Source organism: Melanerpes formicivorus, unplaced genomic scaffold (genome assembly GCF_026170545.1).
Source record: "Melanerpes formicivorus ecotype bairdi unplaced genomic scaffold, bMelFor1.0.p_v2 SCAF_7, whole genome shotgun sequence".
NCBI classification, from domain to species: domain Eukaryota; kingdom Metazoa; phylum Chordata; class Aves; order Piciformes; family Picidae; genus Melanerpes; species Melanerpes formicivorus.
The window spans coordinates 12,799,040-12,818,206 of NW_027142359.1; the positions used below are offsets into that span (position 1 = coordinate 12,799,040).

Consider the following 19,167-nt stretch of genomic DNA (forward strand, 5'->3'; position numbering starts at 1 on the left):
AGCTGTAAAACTCCTTGTAAAACAAATAAACATTAGTCATACATTAGGTGCTTCAGAACAGTTAATCTCATATTTCCAAATGGGAAAAGGAAAGTTATTACGATAGTTACATCTTTATGAGACTGTTTATGACTCATAGGCTGATCTTCAAATCAAATTTTTAGTAAGTGACCCACTGCAAGACTCGAGAATTTTCACATATAACGTTTTAAACTGGGCATTTAAACCAAAGACTTCCTAGCAAGAAATTTATTTTTTTTTTTAACAAACTCCTCTATTTTTTACTTACTAAATATGCTGCTGTAAAAATGGAACAGTCTCCACTTAGGTACAAATGAAGAGGTAGGTTTATTGTGCAGTAACTCATGGTGAGATTTTTCTAGTTTCACAAATAACTATACACACATACCAAAACTTGGAGCTAGGCTCGCTCCTGTTGTGGATAGGGAGGACTCAGGAGCACAGACTTGGTTTTCTGGGCTTCACAACAAGAGCAGAAACAGTGTTAGAGGAAACTGCTGTTATCCTCTTAGGTGATGGCAACTGCATTTTTGGTGCCTTGTTTTACTCTACACCATTTGCTTTCAGAGCTCTGTTTAGTTACAGTGGATCAAACTACTCATCTGAGTTCTCAGTTGACTCACACTAATACTAGAACACAGAGTAATGTGGTCAGTTTCTTACCATTAAAGGTCCTTTTCTAGTCATCTTCTACTTGGTGCTAGTGACTCTCTGCCAGAACAAGGAGAAAGGATAACAAGGGGAGATACCCTGCCAGTTCTACTGTATTTTGTTCCAGGTTTGTCCACCCAGAGTAGAGCAAAGTGAGAAGGTGAATTAAGCATTCAAACCCTTCAAGAAAAATGCAAAGGATTATCTGTATGCCCAGTACTTACAAAGGCATGAAAGTAGGCAAAGCTGTAGTTGCACTGTAACACAGGCCACCGTAACCCTAAGGGTCAGACCTCATACACAAAGGAATGTACCCTGTCCATCTCCTCTCCGGGATTGCGCTTTCAGTGTGAGATCCCATGCAGTGCCCAGATGTGAGGAACAGTTTACCTCCTCTGCTTCAGTCGGGCCAGTTCTGCTGTGACGACCCAAGTCCCATCCCTTTCCTGACACTTGCTGTGCAGTTTCAGGCAAGCTGCCTGGTTCTGCATCACCCATCAGGAGTAAGAGGCCCATAGCTGTGCATGTGATGAAAGCTTTTCTTTTTTAATGTGCAGGCACCTGGCTTAGTCCTGGCTTCTGAAATATTCTCAAGACATTTGAGACATTAATGACATTATAACAAGTTTATAGTGGACTCAGTCATGGGCACCTTGAACTCCCAGTGTGAATCAAGGGCACTTGGATGCTGGTAAATTCAGCCTCATGAACAGATCCTGTTGCTTTTAAGAAATTGCAGGCTCTGCTGTGTATGAACTGTGCCTTTAGAGGGCACATACAGCATAGTTGAAGGACTAAGAAGATTAAAATGGGAGATGAAAATGAATGAATAGGCAGCACAGAAAAAGAGAAGATGAAAAGCAACACGAGTAGGAAGGAATTTGTAAGGGGAAAAAAAATATGTAGCTGTGGGGGCAGGTGCAGAACATTGTACAGCCCAGGATGTTGCTGTTTTCTGAGAGGTATCTGCTGAGCTTTTGACATTAGTGCCTGCAAAAAAACAAGAGAGACAGACAGAAGGCTGCAAGACTGCAATAATCAAACCATTCATTTTTGCCTTAAAAATAATGGGGGAAAATTAAAAAGGTAATTGGATGCACTGTGCTGTTCAAAAAAACCCCACCTGATTTTGAAATGAAGGGAAACCTTCAGAAAACACTGCCAGTTAAATACTCTGGTGAATGACAAAGGGTGCACAGCCATATACTTGGTATTATAAAGTAACTGTACTTGAAAATAACTTTATAATTGAATAAGGGTACATTAAGAAAAAAATATTCAGAACCAATATTATAGTAATTAGATAAAAGAAACATAAATGAAATAACTGCAGGAAGAGTATTTCCATAGAGATTATAAATGAGATTTTGGTGGAGCAAAAAGGCCTTTAATTGTAATTTAGTGTGCACTACAGAATTATCAGCACAGAGTGTTAGTTCATCATATAAAAGAATATCTGATAATTTTCCCTAATAAGCACATGACAGTTCTTCATAGTCTTTCATTACAACTGATTAGGTATAAACCCAGTATTTTTTGTGGGACTCTTGTTCTCATCTTTTACGAGAAGGCAAGACAGCGTAGCCCTGTTTCTATATTGCTGTCCTACAGACATGGTATTTAAAGACACCGAAGTGGTACTTGAGTAAGTTTTTTAATCTTTATGTCATTGTGTGCTTTAAAACTGGTTTATTTAAATTCAGTTATTCTCCTATTATTGAAAACACCAAATTACAGCATAAGTGTGTGTAAACAAAAAGAAAACCAATCCAGCAGCCAGCCTAGCTGGGTTACTTGACCTGTGCAAAGCTCAAGCCCCTTCAGTCTAGATATAATTACTCCCTCAGTTTTGGAAAGTGAAGTGTTAGGCACCTAAAACAGTAGCTTTGTGCAAGCTCCAAATTACTCTTAGCCTGAACATGTTCCTGAATTACCAAGCAATTCCTAGGGTCAGAAACTCTCAAGTGACAGGGAAGTAGATTTTTCAGGCTTTTCCCTACCTTTCCCTTTCCTAATAATTTTGAATCAAAAAAATATTATTTACCATTTTGTATTGTTGCAGTGCCTGAAGGTCTCTGCTGAGCTTATGACCTAGCTATTATATTGTGACAAATTGCACTCACCCCCCACAAAGCTTAAGTGTAAATTCAGAGAATAAATAAGGCCCTATATTTGGAACTAATGAGATGCTTGGATCCTGTTATTCTTCAAATGCTCGATTAGCCTGAAAGTCTCTATGTCAGGAGCAGTGAAAACAAATGTTTCAGGAGTTCATGTTACCAGGTGACCTACAAAGGACAGAACAAATTAACCAGGCTTCCCAACTTCCTTCAGGCATTTTTGGTTAAATAAGTTCTTTATTTTTAGAAATGCCTTTTAAACAGCCAGCACTGATAACAACCACTTTCTTTTTTCTTTGCAATAGTTTAATTCAATGAGGAAACAGGAAACTTTGGTAAAAGGCATCCCTCAGTATCACAGTACTCAAAACATCTCCCTCCTACCACACTGTAGTTGGGCTACTTGGAACCAGCTTGGTCATCATTAGCTTGGGAAGCTGCATGATGGGCTCTTGCCTTCTGAATTGCATATTAGTGATTGTTGACGCTTGTAGCGTCTGCTGTGGCTTCAGGTCCCTCTTTCCAAGACTTCCTCATTCCATTGTCACTGGGTAAACTGTAAAAGATGGCCTTGAGAATGGGGTCAGGACCTGGGGTTCCCAGGTGACTGCTGCGAACCTCTGCTTTTTTTTTTTGGGGGGGAGGGGCTGGGGGGGATGTTGTCACAAAATTTCACAGGTATTAGGCAGATGCAAGTGTAGGGAAATGGGGTTTATGTAGGTTCCATATTAATACAACTTGGCACAGCACACAGCCATCCAAGTGATGGCACTGGTTTTCACAGTGCCTCAGCTTTAGTAAGAGAGAAAAAGACAGCCAGCCACTGTGACAGGCTGTCATCAAGAATCTGAGGTCTTTTTGGGTCACAGATGACACAAGCTTGAACTTTTTCCTGGGGGACTTTTCTAGCTGAGTGAGGAGCTATTAGGGAGACCTGCTGTCTCCTTCTTTAACAGCATTTGAAAGGAGGCCTTTCAATGAACTTGTTTGCTCTGCAACAAATACCCAACTTTATGTGCCTCTATTTATAAGAGAGGTGCCTGATGTGCTTGTGTAGAACTGCCCCTAAACAAGCCTCTGTGATACCATAAGACATGCTCCTCACTGGCATTTTACTGACCCTCCTGTTCCAAGGCTGCCAGCTCTCCCCCAGCACATGGACAGTGCAGGAACTTAGCACAGGGCTGGGATTTCCTGTGTATGTGTCAGTCAACCAGTAACCCTTACAGCACCCATTTTTTACACACTAAACAGCAATGGCAAGCAAATGTGAGGAAGAGGAAATGTTACTGTTGCCATTTTGCAGCAAAATTTAAGAGCGGTTTGTAAATCTCTTACATCTGCGAACATTTTACATGGAGATGTCTCCTATTTTGCATAAATAATGCTGGAATCAGTTGTGTTCCTTTCAGAGATGTATCCCAGCCTGCAGAAAAGGAGCTGCCCTAGAGAAATCCCTTGCAGAACTATTCGTTCATATTCAAAGATCCCACCAGGCAGGGATAGGACTCGAGGCAAGCAGAGGGGCAGCATCCAGGATGAAAGTTTCCCAGGCTGTCTAAGAAACAGATCTAACTGCAGCTAAATAAGAGTTTCCTGCCAGTAGTCACAGTGACAGGGAGCTTCCAGAAAGCAAGCACTTGAGGCTCTAGCAAATAGGCTCCTCTTCGTGCTGGGGGAGGCAGGCACTTCATCCCCCATGATGCATCTTCCTGAGCACTTTGTGTGTAAGCTCCATTAAGTGATTACAGGTGTGTATAGATTTCTAGCAGAAGAATATAAATACAGGGCATGAAGTTTCAGTCACTTAAAGGAAACTTACCAAAAGGTCAGGTAAATATTAACATTGCAGTGCCCAAAATTAATTGCAGCAAGTGCAGTTTCTACTTAGATTAGTCCACTGACAGAAGACACTAGCGAAATTATTAAGAGATGAATGAGCAAAGTCGTCTTGGTTGTCCCCATTTTCATAACCTTTCACAAGAATGAAAAAAAAAAATCCACCCAGAAATTGCTTCAGATATCTCAAGAATTATTTTTTTCAGCCTAGAAACTTAATTATGTTTTTTGCTTTCAGGAAGATATCCAACACTTGGCTTAGCACGGGCTGGTTCACAATGACTATCGCATTAGAGCTCTGTGACAGGATAAATGTTTATGGCATGGTGCCACCGGATTTCTGCAGGTAGGATTTACTTTGGAACCATTATTAGCCAACAGGGTTGAGTGTTACAGATAAATATCTGAATCTTTTAATTTTTTTTTTTTCCCCTCTCTGCAACATGTCTTCAGTCCTCTTAAAGCAATTAATTAACATGTCCCAAGATCGGATTCTGAGCACAACAAACAGCATTTAATTATGTTCTATAAAATATTTAAAAATTTTGTTTGTAGTGTGGGAGAATTAATCCATCTTGTTGGTTTATTTTAGTCTGAATATTTATCAGCTAAAAGTAATGCAATAATTGGCATGAAGTTAATCTGAAAAAAGGGGATTACTGGAAAATATTTTTTTGTATTTGTTTTTAACATTTCCACTTAGTTAATGAGGAATGGAGAATTCACAGTCACTGGTTTCTCAATTGAACTTTCTAAGCAACTTAATATTGTTGTATCTCTGTCAGATGAATCTCAGTCCTCTAGTGAATTAGTTTCCACAAAACAAACAAACAGAATTTGGACCCACAGAGTGGGTGATTGCTCCTGTGATGACCTATTTTGGTTATGCAGGGCCCCCCACCTCTGTGGGCCTGGTGGTGGTAGAAGCAGCACAGGAATTCCACCAGTGGAACCTAGCTGTGTGACCCCTTAACACTGTTTTGTGATGTAACAGCTTGGGTACATTTTATGGCTCTGTTGTACCTCCAGCTATATTCAAGACTCCAGAACCAAGGTGCTGGCTAAGTTTTCCCACTGTGGATCAGTGATAGCAGGAAAGGAGTCTTTAGGACTTCTGATACTGGACCAAAATCATGTTAGCCACATGATGGAAACTACTGACTCAGTATAAATGGATATAAATTTTACATCAGCAATCTTTATGCTAACTCTGGCCTTTCAGAAGGATGTGGTGATGTGCCCACACCTAGTCCTGATCCCACTGGCACTGTCAGCAGTGCCCAGAGCCGGTACTGGCAGATTGGAACAATGGTATCACAGGGCAACATTTCATCCTCTGATTGCCCATCCCTTTCATAAAAAGTACTTGTTTGAATTTTCTGTTGCAAACTCAGTAACCTCACTGGAGTAGGGTTCATTGACTAATTCAAGATGCTTTTCAGGGGCAAGGGGAGCAAGGCTGCAGTGACAGGTTAGCTCGTCTATCAAAGAACAGGACTAGCTTTGACTTTCTTTCAACTACTCAAAAGAAGCATTTAGGAATCTGCTTTTGTGTCATGGCCATGCAGTCTAAGTCCCTGAAGGAGTTAGAATACAAATTGCCAACACTAAATTCTGCTTTGTGAGAATGAGGCAGTTTAGGCTGGGTGCCTCCTGTTCCTGCCACACAAGCTACACCTCCAGTGTCCTGAGTGTCCAACCCAGTAGGTGGTCACAAGAAATAGCGTATTTCATACCCGTAACAATCCTGCGCCCTATAAATCCATCTGCAATGTCTTTTCCTCTTTCTTCCCTCTCTGCTCCTCTTGGGAGATGCTCCCTATTGGGTAATGGTGGGGGAGTATCTCAAGGCCTCTTAGGCCTGGCTAGGCCTAATGCCAGGAGGAGAAGGGGGAGGGGCGGTCTCAGACCTGGCCAGCTGAGACTAGCCTAGCAGTGCAGGGGGAAGAGCGAGCCCTGGGAGGGGTCTTGGGTATACCTTCAGGTGGGGAGAAGGGAAGTGTTTGGGAGGCTTTTAGGTGTGCTGTAGGGGATTCTGTGTGCTTTGGGATTTCTTTTGTCACTGCACTTGAAGCTTCTGTAAAACACTTGCTGCCTTTCCATTTAAACTTTCCATCACTTTGCAATGCATTTGCGTGTCATTCTTTCGCCCCTCTCAGGGGCAAGAGAGGATCTGCCTGGCCTCAAACCAGAACAAATTATCAAAACACTGATGATAAATGCTGTGATGTACTGCCAGACTTCATCATGAATTCCCCAAGGAAAATAACAGAACAGATATTCTAGAAACACAGCACAGCATTTCAGATCTTCTGTCATTTCAGTTGGCCAAGACATACTTCTTCAGTTTCTGTAAGTGGTCAATCTGTCTTTACTCCAGAAGTGGCTGTATTCATAGAATCATAGAATGGTCTAGATTGGAAGGGACCTCCAAAGGTCATCTAGTCCTTGGCAGTAAGCAGGGGCATCCTCAACCAGATCAGGTTGCCCAGATGTCCAATGGTACATGGAAGTAATTCTTGAACTGATGATCTAAAAATGCAAAAACAGCAGTTCTCTGCAAAGCAATGCTCAATCCTAACTTTTCAGGCAGTCAGTTAGTTTAGATACATAATTTAGTTTTTAAAATCCACTGTTTTTAAGAGAGAATAAAATTGTCACTGAGACCATATGAAGGGCTTTCACAGAATGTGGGGAGGCCTGTGGATGTGGTCTACGTGGTCTTCAGCAAGGCCTTTGACACTGTCCCCCACAGCAAACTGCTGGCTAAGCTGTCAGCTCATGGCTTGGACAGCAGCACTCTGTGCTGGGTTAGGAACTGGCTGGAGGGCTGAGCCCAGAGAGTGGTGGTGAATGGTGCCACATCCAGCTGGCGGCCAGTCACTGGTGGTGTCCCCCAGGGATCAGTGCTGGCCCCCATCCTCTTTAACATCTTCATTGATGATCTGGATGAGGCGGTTGAGACAGTCATCAGCAAATTTGCAGATGACACCAAGCTGGGAGCAGATGTTAGTCAGTTAGAGGGTGGAAGAGCTCTGAAGGGACCTCGACCGACTGGACAGATGGGCAGAGTCCAATGGGATGGCATTCAACAAGTCCAAGTGCCGAGTGCTGCACTTTGGCCACGGCAATCCCATGCAGAGCTACAGGCTGGGGTCGGAGTGGCTGGAGAGCTCCCAAACGGAGAGGGACTTGGGGGTGCTGGTTGATAGCCACCTAAACATGAGCCAGCAGTGTGCCCAGGGGGCCAGGAAGGCCAGTGGCATCCTGGCCTGCATTAGGAATAGTGTGACCAGCAGGAGCAAGGAAGTCATTGTGCCCCTGTACTCTGCATTGGTTAGGCCACACCTTGAGTACTGTGTCCAGTTCTGGGCCCCTCAGTTTAGGCAGGACATCGAGACACTTGAATGTGTCCAGAGATAGGCAGCAAGGCTGGTGAGAGGCCTTGAGCACAAGCCCTATGAGGAGAGGCTGAAGGAGCTGGGATTGTTTAGCCTGGAGAAGAGGAGGCTCAGGGGTGACCTCATTGCTCTCTACAACTACCTGAAAGGTGGTTGTAGCCAGGAAGGGGTTGATCTCTTCTCTGGCAACCAGCACAAGAACAAGGGGACAGAACAAGGGGAGACAGTCTCAAGCTGCGCCAGGGGAGGTTTAGGCTTGAGATGAGGAGAAAGTTCTTCACGGAGAGGGTAATTCGTCATTGGAACGGGCTGCCCAGGGAGGTGGTGGAGTCACCATCCCTGGAGGTGTTCAAGAGGGGATTGGACGTGGCACTTGGTGCCATGGTCTAGTCATGAGGTCTGTGGTGATAGGTTGGACTCGATAATCTTTGAGGTCTCTCCCATCCTTGGTGATGCTGTGATACTGTGATACGATACTAAATTATAATGCAGGAAAAGCTGCAATCAATCCTGCCATTGATAGATGTAATAATGCTTACAGCCTGCATAAAAAAATCTTGACATAAAGGTATGCTCACCTAGTCATAAAAAGGGAAAAGGTCATTTCTTAATCAAAAGAATATGAAGTGTCTTTACTTCACACCTGTTCCCTAGATGATGAAGGGGAAAACTGTACTTGCCATGCTTGGAAGAAGCGATCCATGAAGATCTATGCAAAGAACTTCTTGCCATAAATACAGTTAACCTTCTTAGTTTGTTCTTCAGCCACTCATTAAGAAGTTAAACAGTGCTTCCTTTCAAAGAACTAAGACAACAAAATAGAATAGCAGAAAGAAAGAAATATTGTGTAATTTTAAGCCATATTTCCTAGTTTCAGACAGAAAAAAATACAGTCTACCATTTAAAATACCTGTCTTGTGTGTGTGCAAGATGGTTCCAGTTATGCAACTAAGATATCATTAAAATTTTGAAAAGATAAAAGAACACTCTTACTTCTGTTCACAGTTAATAACACCAAATTTACAACTTCAGCAGATATCCATTCTTTTTTAAGTATTAATTAGTGAAGTAAGTAATGACTGTGGGTGATCACTCCTGTGGAACTGAATTAGTATCACATGTGTAACATGAAGGACTTCTCAAAGGTATTCTGAATATCACACTGTTGATTCTGGTACAAATTATTAGCTTAAGATCATTAACGAAATAGCTTCCCACCCATGCAGGAAAAATAGTCCAGTGAAGGAGTCTGGAGTACAGGCTAAAAGACTTGCCATTATTAATTACAACAATGTGGTTTAGATTAATTTCTATTTACTTTCACTGGACACTGATTTCTATTTTTATGGTTTATAGCTGACCTGGAATTGGTAACCTGATTATTATAAATTTCTAGTACTTAAAAGCAAAGCTATATGTAATGTTGAAGCCCTTTGCGACAGATTTATACTGTAGTAAGAGTTAACAGCTTTGATACTTCTCTCATCTGACTTGCACATTCTAGAATAAGATGAAAGCTTGTGCTTCCATGCACAGTGCAAAGATTTGGAAAACATGTGCACTTCTCACTCTTTTGTCACAAGAAACACAAGCCCTTTTGCTGTATAATTTTTCCCAGTGGCTAGGCCTTGTTGAAGCAAACAAGCACCCCAGATGGGAAGCATTTTCCTTTATGAGCTCACTTTGTAGCCTGCTGTATGCACAGGACTTACTCCTGAACTGGGCATTTTCCTTGTCTGTCTACATCTGCAGCCAGATTGTGGCACACATAGCACCACAATTCCTAAAGGCCCTGCAGTGCTGCTCTTCTTTGTGGTTGCTCAGCAGATTCAGTGGGAAGGGCACAGACAAGCCTTAATGCAGTTTGCAGTAAGTCCAAGTCCCTGAAGTATCTGCAGTAGTGACAGGTTGGTTCCTTTCTGATATCCCTGGGTACTCATATTCAGAGATATCACCCCGTATGTGTGTGCATAAACAAGGAAAACCCTACCTCTTTGTGGGCCTTGTAGAACTTGCAGAAACTGAAAGCTTAATTCTGAGCCTGACTTTAACTAGTATGAATAATTTTTGCTCCAGTCAGGGAGCCAGATCATTTTCCTGTAAGAATCCTCATTTAACTGCTAGGCCATTTCCCATCTGTGATAATTTGCTTGAAAATTGGCATTTGAAATCCTTTAATGTATTCCGTTGGGTACAGCTTTTAAATCTAGTGTTTTCTTGCCTTCCTCTCTCATTTCCTATGGCTTTAAATGCAAAGGAGTTGTTGCTAGTTATATTTCTGGGCCTTATGAGAGGCTTGATAGAAGGGTTGCTCACAGGATTGTAAACTGTACTGGAGACAGTCATGCCCTTTGGTCCATATGCCTGAATCTCACCTCGTTATCTTAATAACTTAATAACTAAATGTGTAAGTGGTTTGGAAAGCAGAGCTAGTGCAGAGCTCAATGAAATGGAATACTGGGCAAAAAAATTATCCAGAAATCCTCATAGTGCTGGCACGAAACCTTGCCCATCACTCAAGATATTAATGACATTTTAGTCACCCTTCAAAATAATGAATTTTTGACAAAGCCTGTGAGTACATACAGTTTTAGTGGGTTGATTTATAATGGCTCTTCAGTTTTAAAGGAAGAGGTTGACCATGATGAGATAGGGGATGGCCTTGTTCGTCTGCCTTGTTTCTTTTCAGACGCTGCTGTATTTTCAGCTTTCACTGTGGGCGGATACCATCTGTGGGAAAATGTGCACTGAAGTGGCAAACAGTAGATGACTGACATTGGGTACAAGCACTTACACAGTTGCTGTGCTGGCAGGCTGTTAGGCAGGAAGAACAGTCTATTTGACAGAGGAACTTTCGTAGATTCCTCCCAGCTGTGATATTAATATGCATGCAAAGTCTGACAAAATACTGATTAATGTCCAGTATCAGTCAGTGATAAAACAGCATCTGTTTTAATGTTAATAAATGAGGTGGCAAGCAATTTCCGTATAGAAATTACTCATGCATTTCATTTGCTGGTGACACAAGCTAATTGCAGAGTTAGAAGATAACACAGTACAGTTAATTTGGGTTATGGTGTAGTTACTCAAGACAGAGTTCAAATCCAAACCTTACTGGCATGCAGTCTAGGGGGATCCAGAACTCCGACAAAAGCAGAAAGACTTAAGACAAAATGTCCTAGGTATCTAACTGCCTTTTAGAGTTCCTAATCCAAAATACATTTGAAATTTCTCTTCAAAGCCTTAAATGGCTGCAGAGTGGTCTTGGAGAGAGGTCTTAAGTCACCAGCATTTTCATTATCGCATTGACTTCACCACCAGTTTTGCCAGTGGACCTGCACGCAAACCTTGACAGCACCCATCAGGGGATGCCTGTACTCAACATGGTGTCTGGACTACATTCTTCCGCCTCTTTCCTGTCAGACCCATGCAGCAGGTGTTTCTGGACTGTTTCTGATAGAACGTTGCACAAAACAGGTACGGACTTCAAAATGTTGTTTCAAAGAGGCAACAGTAGAGTGTAACCCAAGTAAATACTAAGATACCATAGACAGGGAGAAGGACCACCATCAAGCCTTCTCTCCTTCCTCACTCTGTCTGATCCCCCTATCCTCTCTGTGCCTCTCTGGTTAGTGTGGAGAAAAATAAAAAAAATGTGTCCAGCATTCACGTTCTCCTCCATGAGAAATCTTACTCCAGTTACCACCATCAACCATGGCAAATTTCAGCACACAGCTTAGTAATAAGGAAGTGACATAAAGTGATTAACTTCCTGTCTTTTTACAGTAACATTTCATGTTCTGCAAAGTCATTGACAAATGGAGGGGGGTGAAGTGGGGCAGCTGAGAGAGGATCTCAACTAAATCTACCCACAGATACTGGGGTGAGCAGCCTTGTAGTCTCGCTTTGCAGTACTGGGCCCTCAGCAGTTAACTTGTTTCCAGTGTGACTGCATTTGTTCCAAGTCTGTTGGAGATAGAGAATTTTAACTTTACTAATCCTAACTTAAAAGCAGTAAATTTACAGCAAGAACATAAGTGTAAAATCAGCTTCAGTGCGGAAAGGAAGAGCAGTCTAAATGAGAGGCAGAGACCTATTTGTCTAGTTGTTCCTAAGGAAAAATAAATCACATGAAAATGTGTCCTGTTAGATTTACAGTAACCATATAAATGATTCATTCTAGAGATTATAATAAGAGGTCCAATGTATCAAAAATGTATGTGAAAATTAATTGAAGATTGAGATCTACTAATTGTAATAATGAAAAAAACAAAAGGTATTACATTTCTATATGAAGGGTGTTTAACATTACAAATACAATTCCTGTATGTGAGGTATTGAAAGATTTCACTCCTCACAGTAAATTTAGAATCCATCTTATTCTAGAAATGTAATTTTATTGTTACTCTGGTCTTGTAAGATTGATCATCATCTTGTGTTAGCAGGAAGCCAGATTGATTGACTTAAAACATTAATCTAAGGTATAAATGGAAAGCAGCAGCAGTATTATACATTACCACTGCATATACAATATGGATAATGGTAAAATATGAAAAATTAGAGAACTGTGTAGGTGACAGAATTCCACAGTAAAAATAATGACCAGGACAGAATACTGACAGATTGTGGATGCATTCAATTGAAAGTGAGCTTAAAATATTAGCTCTTCAAAATGAAAATAATTGACTCTAGATTAGAGCTGACAGCCCTGAATCTGTGTGAGATTTCTTGTCTACTAGCATCCTGTTCATCTCAGGCTTTAACACAGAGCAGTTCCAAGACTTCACTAATGGTGGTATTAGGATTAGCTTTTCTGCCACTACAGAACAGTTTGCTGACAGTAACTGTGGAGGTTTGGGCTAACAATATGGGTTATTCTGTCTGGGGAAGCTGTCTCTCTTCCAGTCTATGACACGGGGTTGCATAAGGTCATCAGCCCAAACTGCCTGTGCCCAAAGTGAAAACATAATGGGTACAGTTTAACATAGAGAATAAAACAAAAGAATTAATTTCTCTTACTGTAATGCAAATGTGCCTTTTGCAGAATGTGACATCAAAGCATTGAGGTTAGAACTGCTAAAATGAACTTTATCCTAAACATCCAATTGGTCTTTGGCATATCCTTTGTGTCACCGCTTGAGTGCTCCTCTCCTGCTGGTTAATACTGATGAGCTCACAAGGTCAGAAGGATATTGTGGGTGAACTGGTTTAATTTTTAGCTTAGGTACATGAAAAATGCCACTGTAAAATCAAAAAGAACTAATTTGTGCATCAGATGTTTGATTATAAACCCAGCAACAGTAGACTGTATCACTGACCCGGCATGCAGGTACACTCATTGAAGTCATGCACTCAGAACCTCATACACCATGCTGGGAACGTTCAACTGAGATGACGTGACACAGATAACCACCTCCCCTCCATCTTCCCCTACTCTTTCTTCCCCCAGTTTGGTAATACCTCTTCAAGGCTCTTTACAAATCACAGTCTAGATATAAATCTCTTTTAAGCAGTTGGCTTCACATTTTAGAGCAGAAACACAGCCCTTCAGCACTCCCCCTTGTTTTTGAGCTACTGCTGTCCTTTTCTGAACCAGGAGGAAAGGATTAAAGGAGAGTAATAGAAAGAGCTGAGAAACACCTTTGCCCTGTTCTGATATATTAAATATGCAAGAAAAATACAGCTACCTAGAAACTCGGTTTAACTAGGAGAAACAGTGGATTTGAGCTCATTAGCTTAAAGATAGCATCTTTTCAATCAGTAAAAAAGAACATCTCAGGCTTCCATCTATTTTCTTTATTCCACAGGGATCCTAATCATCTTTCAGTACCTTACCATTATTATGAACCTCTGGGACCTGATGAATGCACAATGTACATTTCCCACGAGCGGGGCCGAAAGGGCAGCCACCATCGTTTCATCACAGAGAAACGAGTGTTCGAGAACTGGGCACGGACATTCAATATTCACTTCTTCCAACCAGACTGGAAACCAGAACCACTCACTGCAAATCACCCCGAGAGTAAACCCGTGGTCTGAGGGAGGAATGCACAAGACTGCGATCACAGTCACCTACTGTATCTGCCTTTGGGGGATGTTGGACCTTCTGGGACAGGAAGGCAGCCTTAGAGGAGAAGGGGAACAGGATTTGCAGCTGATGACTGAGACAATGGTCAGGAAGTTATGACGAAAGAACAGAGCAGATCAAGAGTACTTTCTGTCAGACTGTGTGTTAACCTAGTATAAAAGCCTTTTTTTGGCCTTCTGATTACTTCCTGTGTGTGTATGTGATTTGTGGAAAAAAGCAAACAACTTGAGTATCATTAATGGATGGTTAATTCATTACAGTTTTTTAAAGTACAATGCCACTGAATTTTCATAGTGAAATTTATTTATTTAATGGAGGTTTTTATGCAACCTAGGCCAGTATTTTTCTAACTCACAGTCAGTGTGGTTGTTTAACTTTCATAATCTTTCCAATTCGAAATGAATATTGCTGATGGTTTGAAAGGCCTAGCTTTTTATTTATAAAATTTGTTTGGAAAAATATGATTCTGTACAGCATGTAATTAATATTTGATCTGGAAATGTTGCATTTCTTTTAAAAATTTTGGGCTCTGTTCCAGCCTAAAGCCTTTAACAGCAAGAGTGGTCCCATGTGCAGAGCTAGCTAACTTTACATTTTGACATCTCATGCTAATACGAAAACAGTAGTGAAAATTCTGTTTGATATTAATGTGCATTGGCTGCTCTGCCATCAAGCTGCTGGTTTTTAATTAGGGGTGGGAGGAAGAAGGGCAAAGTTTATCCAGAAAATTCACTGCTTCTAGCAGCATGCTTTTCAGTGAAGAGATCAGGATCAGGCTGGAGGGTTTGTGTTCTGGTTTTGCTTCTCGTAGTCCTGTGAGAGGCTGAAGCAGCAAAACCCTCCTGAGCCAACAGACCACAAAGCAAGCAACAACTGCTCCAAACATGACCAGATTTCTGAAATCAAGACGACAAACTACCAGGTACTACACTATCAGCCATACTAGCTAAAAAGATTACAAAAATCTCTGTCTTCCACTGTTCCAAAATCATCACAGATCTCGGAGATCCTGGATCACATTGAAGTTGGGATGTGGAAAGAGCTCTGTGAGTACAAAATGGGCCCCTTGAAAAGAGCAAAGTCAGCAGTTTCTTCATGAAGTGCATGGCAAGTCCCTGTGAACCAAGGGGATGGACAATGCTGGTGCTGTACATGGAACCTCACAGTGTGAATTACTGGGTTACATTTGGCTTGTGAATAAAGAAGATTTCAGTTACACTATTATTTTTCCTTTTGCTTCACAGATACTAAATCTCTAATTTCTTCAGAGTAATTGCATGAACCATTATACCTCAGGTGTCAAAAGCTGTCCCTCATTTGAGACTCAAGAGGGCTCTGGGCAACCTGATCTAGTTGAGGATGCCCCTGCTTACTTGCAGAGGGGTTTGGTCTAGATGACCTTCAGAGGTCACTTCCAACCCAGACCATTCTATGACTGTTACACAAATGCTAAAGCTAGAACAAAGATACTGCTGTAAAACATCTAGGTCTGAGAAGGTGAACCTCAGAGGCAATACGGAGAACTGGGACCAAACTCACTATCATTTAAACCCACTTAGAACCCATGGTTTTCCTCATTCCAAAAATGAAACAGCAATAGCTGCATCTGCCCTGCAGGTACCTTGAATCTCTGGGGACAAAGTGAACTGCTCTGTCAGGGACAAAACAGTGTTACACCTGTAACACTGCTTGGACCCAAAAGCAGGCCTCCGAGAGCTGCTCTCCTTGCTGCAGTCTTCCCCACAATCATAGACCATGAAACTTTAACCTATTTTGCCTTAAAAGGTTTTGGGGTTTTTTTCATGTTTTTCCTGGTACACACCACTCAGCATACAAACTGAATGCAAAGCTCTACCATTGCCAATTGCTTGTATCCTGTCTCCTGTCAGCTGGTGTTTAACTCCCCTCTTTCACTGATTGTGTTTTATTCCTTCCACTTGATTTCACAATGTTATAGAAAGAAATAGAATGGATTTTGAACTAATGGTGAACATCCCTTTCAGTATGTGTACTGGGGTGTGTTATTTTGAGCATATATTGCTCAAATTGATGGTCTCTACCAAATTTATTTATAGATCATTGCTAATGTGACTGCAAGAAAGGGTACATATCACAGTAGGTCCTCTGGTGCCACCATCTTTTTGTTATTTTGTTAATGGTACAATAATAAAAAAGGTACTGTCATTCTAAAATAGAGCTCTTAGTTTTTCCATTAATTGAGAGCTGCAGGATGTGTATGCTCAATGTTTAGTTATGTTACTGTTAAAACCAGAGCATCTTAAGATAGATTACATTGACCTGCTTTTAGTGTTCAGCAGAAACATGGGAACTTGTCAGGCTCCATTGTGCTTGTTTCCTGCCTGCAAGACTGGCCCACACCAAGTAAATCAGAAGCAGCCTTTCAAATGGGAAGAGGAGACATGGGATAAACTGACCCTAAGTCTCCTCTAACTTCTAATAGTGACACTAAGGATTGCAAATATTCCTTCTTCCATTTCTGTTAATAACATCTAATAAGCTCGCTCCCCTTGCACACATCTGGTCTCTAAAAACAATCCCAAAATTCTCACCAGCTTCCTGTGAAGTTTCAGCAAGTCTCCCCATCTAATTACAAACCTCATGAAGGAGTGTTTCCTAAGAGGACTTCACATCTGTGTGCATAAAACTCACCTGCAAGAGGAAGCTTGATAATGCTGTGGGGACAGCAAGCTTTTAAATCAGACTGCTCACACAGATTTATATGGAACATAAATCCAGTCCAAAAAGCACGTGTTACGAGAGTACAAAAGAAATGTAAATAATTTTTTAAGTGCTGCAATTTAAATTTACAAATTACTGATTTTTTTTCTGTAAAAGCACTGTTTTTGAACTACTGCTACATTTCAGCCTGACTCAAGTTTTATGGCTTAGTTATAAACCAAACAGATTTATGATAGAAAATGCTGTCAGACCAGAGATAAGTAGGCACTGCTGCCATTCTCTGGCTTATGCTGTCATCTTGCACTCTTCACTATAATTTGATCAATTCATGATCTTCAGCACGCATCATTTCACATATTAAAAACTGTGGCAAAACAGTGTTTACAGACATCAGCAGTTTTAAGCTCTATGTTAACTTTAGTTCTAAACTCCTTGCATACCTTATGCTTTTATGTTTGGATTCATCAGAGTAGTTATTTTTCATCTCGGAGCATCATAGCTCTTAGGCTGTGGTTTGCGCAACTGGCATTGAGAATGATAGAGAAAAATATCTCTGCAACTAAGATGAGAAAAATGCAGCCACAACCGCCTGTTATTTTGGCACAATGGCTGTCAGGTGCCCAGCTAACAGCATCACAATACAAAACAAAAACATGATGTGCTTTGATAAAATCTTCCACCCAAGGCATCTCAGAATGACAAATTAATACTGCTTGTTTCTGGGCAGGAAAACTGAAGAAGGGGAGGCTAAGAAACTTCCCCAGACCAAGGTGCAGCTTTAGAATGAGATTTTTAGAGAGATTCAGGTGTGCTGACAGCTACCCCAGGCTCTAGCCAGGAGAACATTCACTGGCACTTTCATATATATACATGAACAGTAGCATAAAGGATAACATTCTGCAGGAGGTGCTTACCTGGGTCATGTCCTGCAGTATTTGCCAGACAGACTTCATATGACAATAAGTGATTTTTACTGAAAATAACTCTTAAGGATGCAAGGACACAATAATCTAAAAATAGCTGGAGAAATCATTGTGAAATGGGGTGAAGGGAATCTAAAGAGTAAGGAATAAAGAGATAGCTTGTGCTGTCTAGATATATTCCCCTGGAATATGAAGATCAAAGTCAGGCTGGAGCTGACAGGAGTGGAAAGTTTGTGCCTCCACAGCTACAGTTGTCCTGCACAAGTCTCTTTAATATTCTACCAACTGATCACCTGACACAAAAAACTTTGAAAATTGCTAGCAATCAACTCTGACTAATAAAAGTTAATTATTTTATTTGATGCAAGAGAGGCCATTTCTAGTTCGATTGAAAACATGGTTTAGGGATAAAAAAAAAAAAAAGGGAAATAAATGGTTAAAACAGTGAAAGAGTAGTGATAAGAAAGGCAAGTGTAGTTTAGAACAGGGAAAAAAAGTACAGAAACCTTACAGGTATCAGTACATCAGCTGTCCTGAGCCATCAGATAACACTCATCACTTGAGTTTCCAGCTGCCAACTGCAGAAGCACACCTTGCATATCACAAGGGTAAGATTTTATAAGGAGAAAAGAAAGGAGAGGAGAAAAATATAAGGGCTAGCTTCTTTTAAAAACACCTAGGGAATGTGAAAGGGTGAGAGTCTAAGGTAGTGAGAAATAGCTCCATACCAAAGCAGAAAAGTATAAAACTCGAAGGGTGTTTTATAAAATGCCTGTGAAATGGCTCTGCTGATGGTAAATACCATTAAAACTGCTGAACTGTTAAATGCTTTCTACACTGAAAATTACAACAGTCTGAAATGTCAGATGAGATCCTTTGGCCACCATGGGGACAGATTTTCAGTTTCACAGTGGAAAAAAGGTGGTGAGTTGTATCACAGCTAACTCTCGAATAAACTCCATGACAAATGCAGAGGCTGTGAACCAGCATTCCCTTGCCTTCAGTGGCAACCTTTGGGGGCTTCCAGAAAGAATCACCCTTGCACCCTGAGAGCAAGGGAGCACGCAGCTTTCACAGGGAGACACCTGCAATGTCAGCAGAAGAGGGAGATATTTCTCTGTATTATCTGTCTGTGAACACCAGACCAAGCCAGATGATCAACTACTCAGTAGATGATAACAGTGTCCTTGTTCTCCATGGATTACTTTGACCAGGAGTTGTAAGGAAGACAGAAAAGTACGAGACAAGTAACTTCTGCAGCTCAGACAAATGGATGGAAAACTGACAACAGAATTAGCAGTCATAAACCGTGGTTAAAATGTAATGCAGCTTTTGTAAGAGAAGTCATGCCTTGCAAATCTACAGTTCTTCAGAGTAAGTGGACAAGATACAAGTGATGAATCCACTTGAGAGTTCCACAGCTG

At 41.2% G+C, this 19,167-nt stretch overlaps 1 protein-coding gene across 1 annotated transcript in view; it reads left to right on the forward strand.

Moving 5' to 3' along the window:
• ST6GALNAC5 (ST6 N-acetylgalactosaminide alpha-2,6-sialyltransferase 5) overlaps positions 1 to 14,171 on the forward strand; it is a 78,760-nt gene extending 64,589 nt beyond the window's left edge. The window contains exons 4-5 of the mRNA XM_068141061.1: positions 4,870 to 4,977; positions 13,840 to 14,171. Coding sequence (XP_067997162.1) covers positions 4,870 to 4,977; positions 13,840 to 14,071 — 340 coding nt within the window. The 3' untranslated portion in view covers positions 14,072 to 14,171. The remainder of the gene's footprint in view (positions 1 to 4,869; positions 4,978 to 13,839) is intronic.
• The last annotated feature ends 4,996 nt before the right edge of the window (positions 14,172 to 19,167 follow it).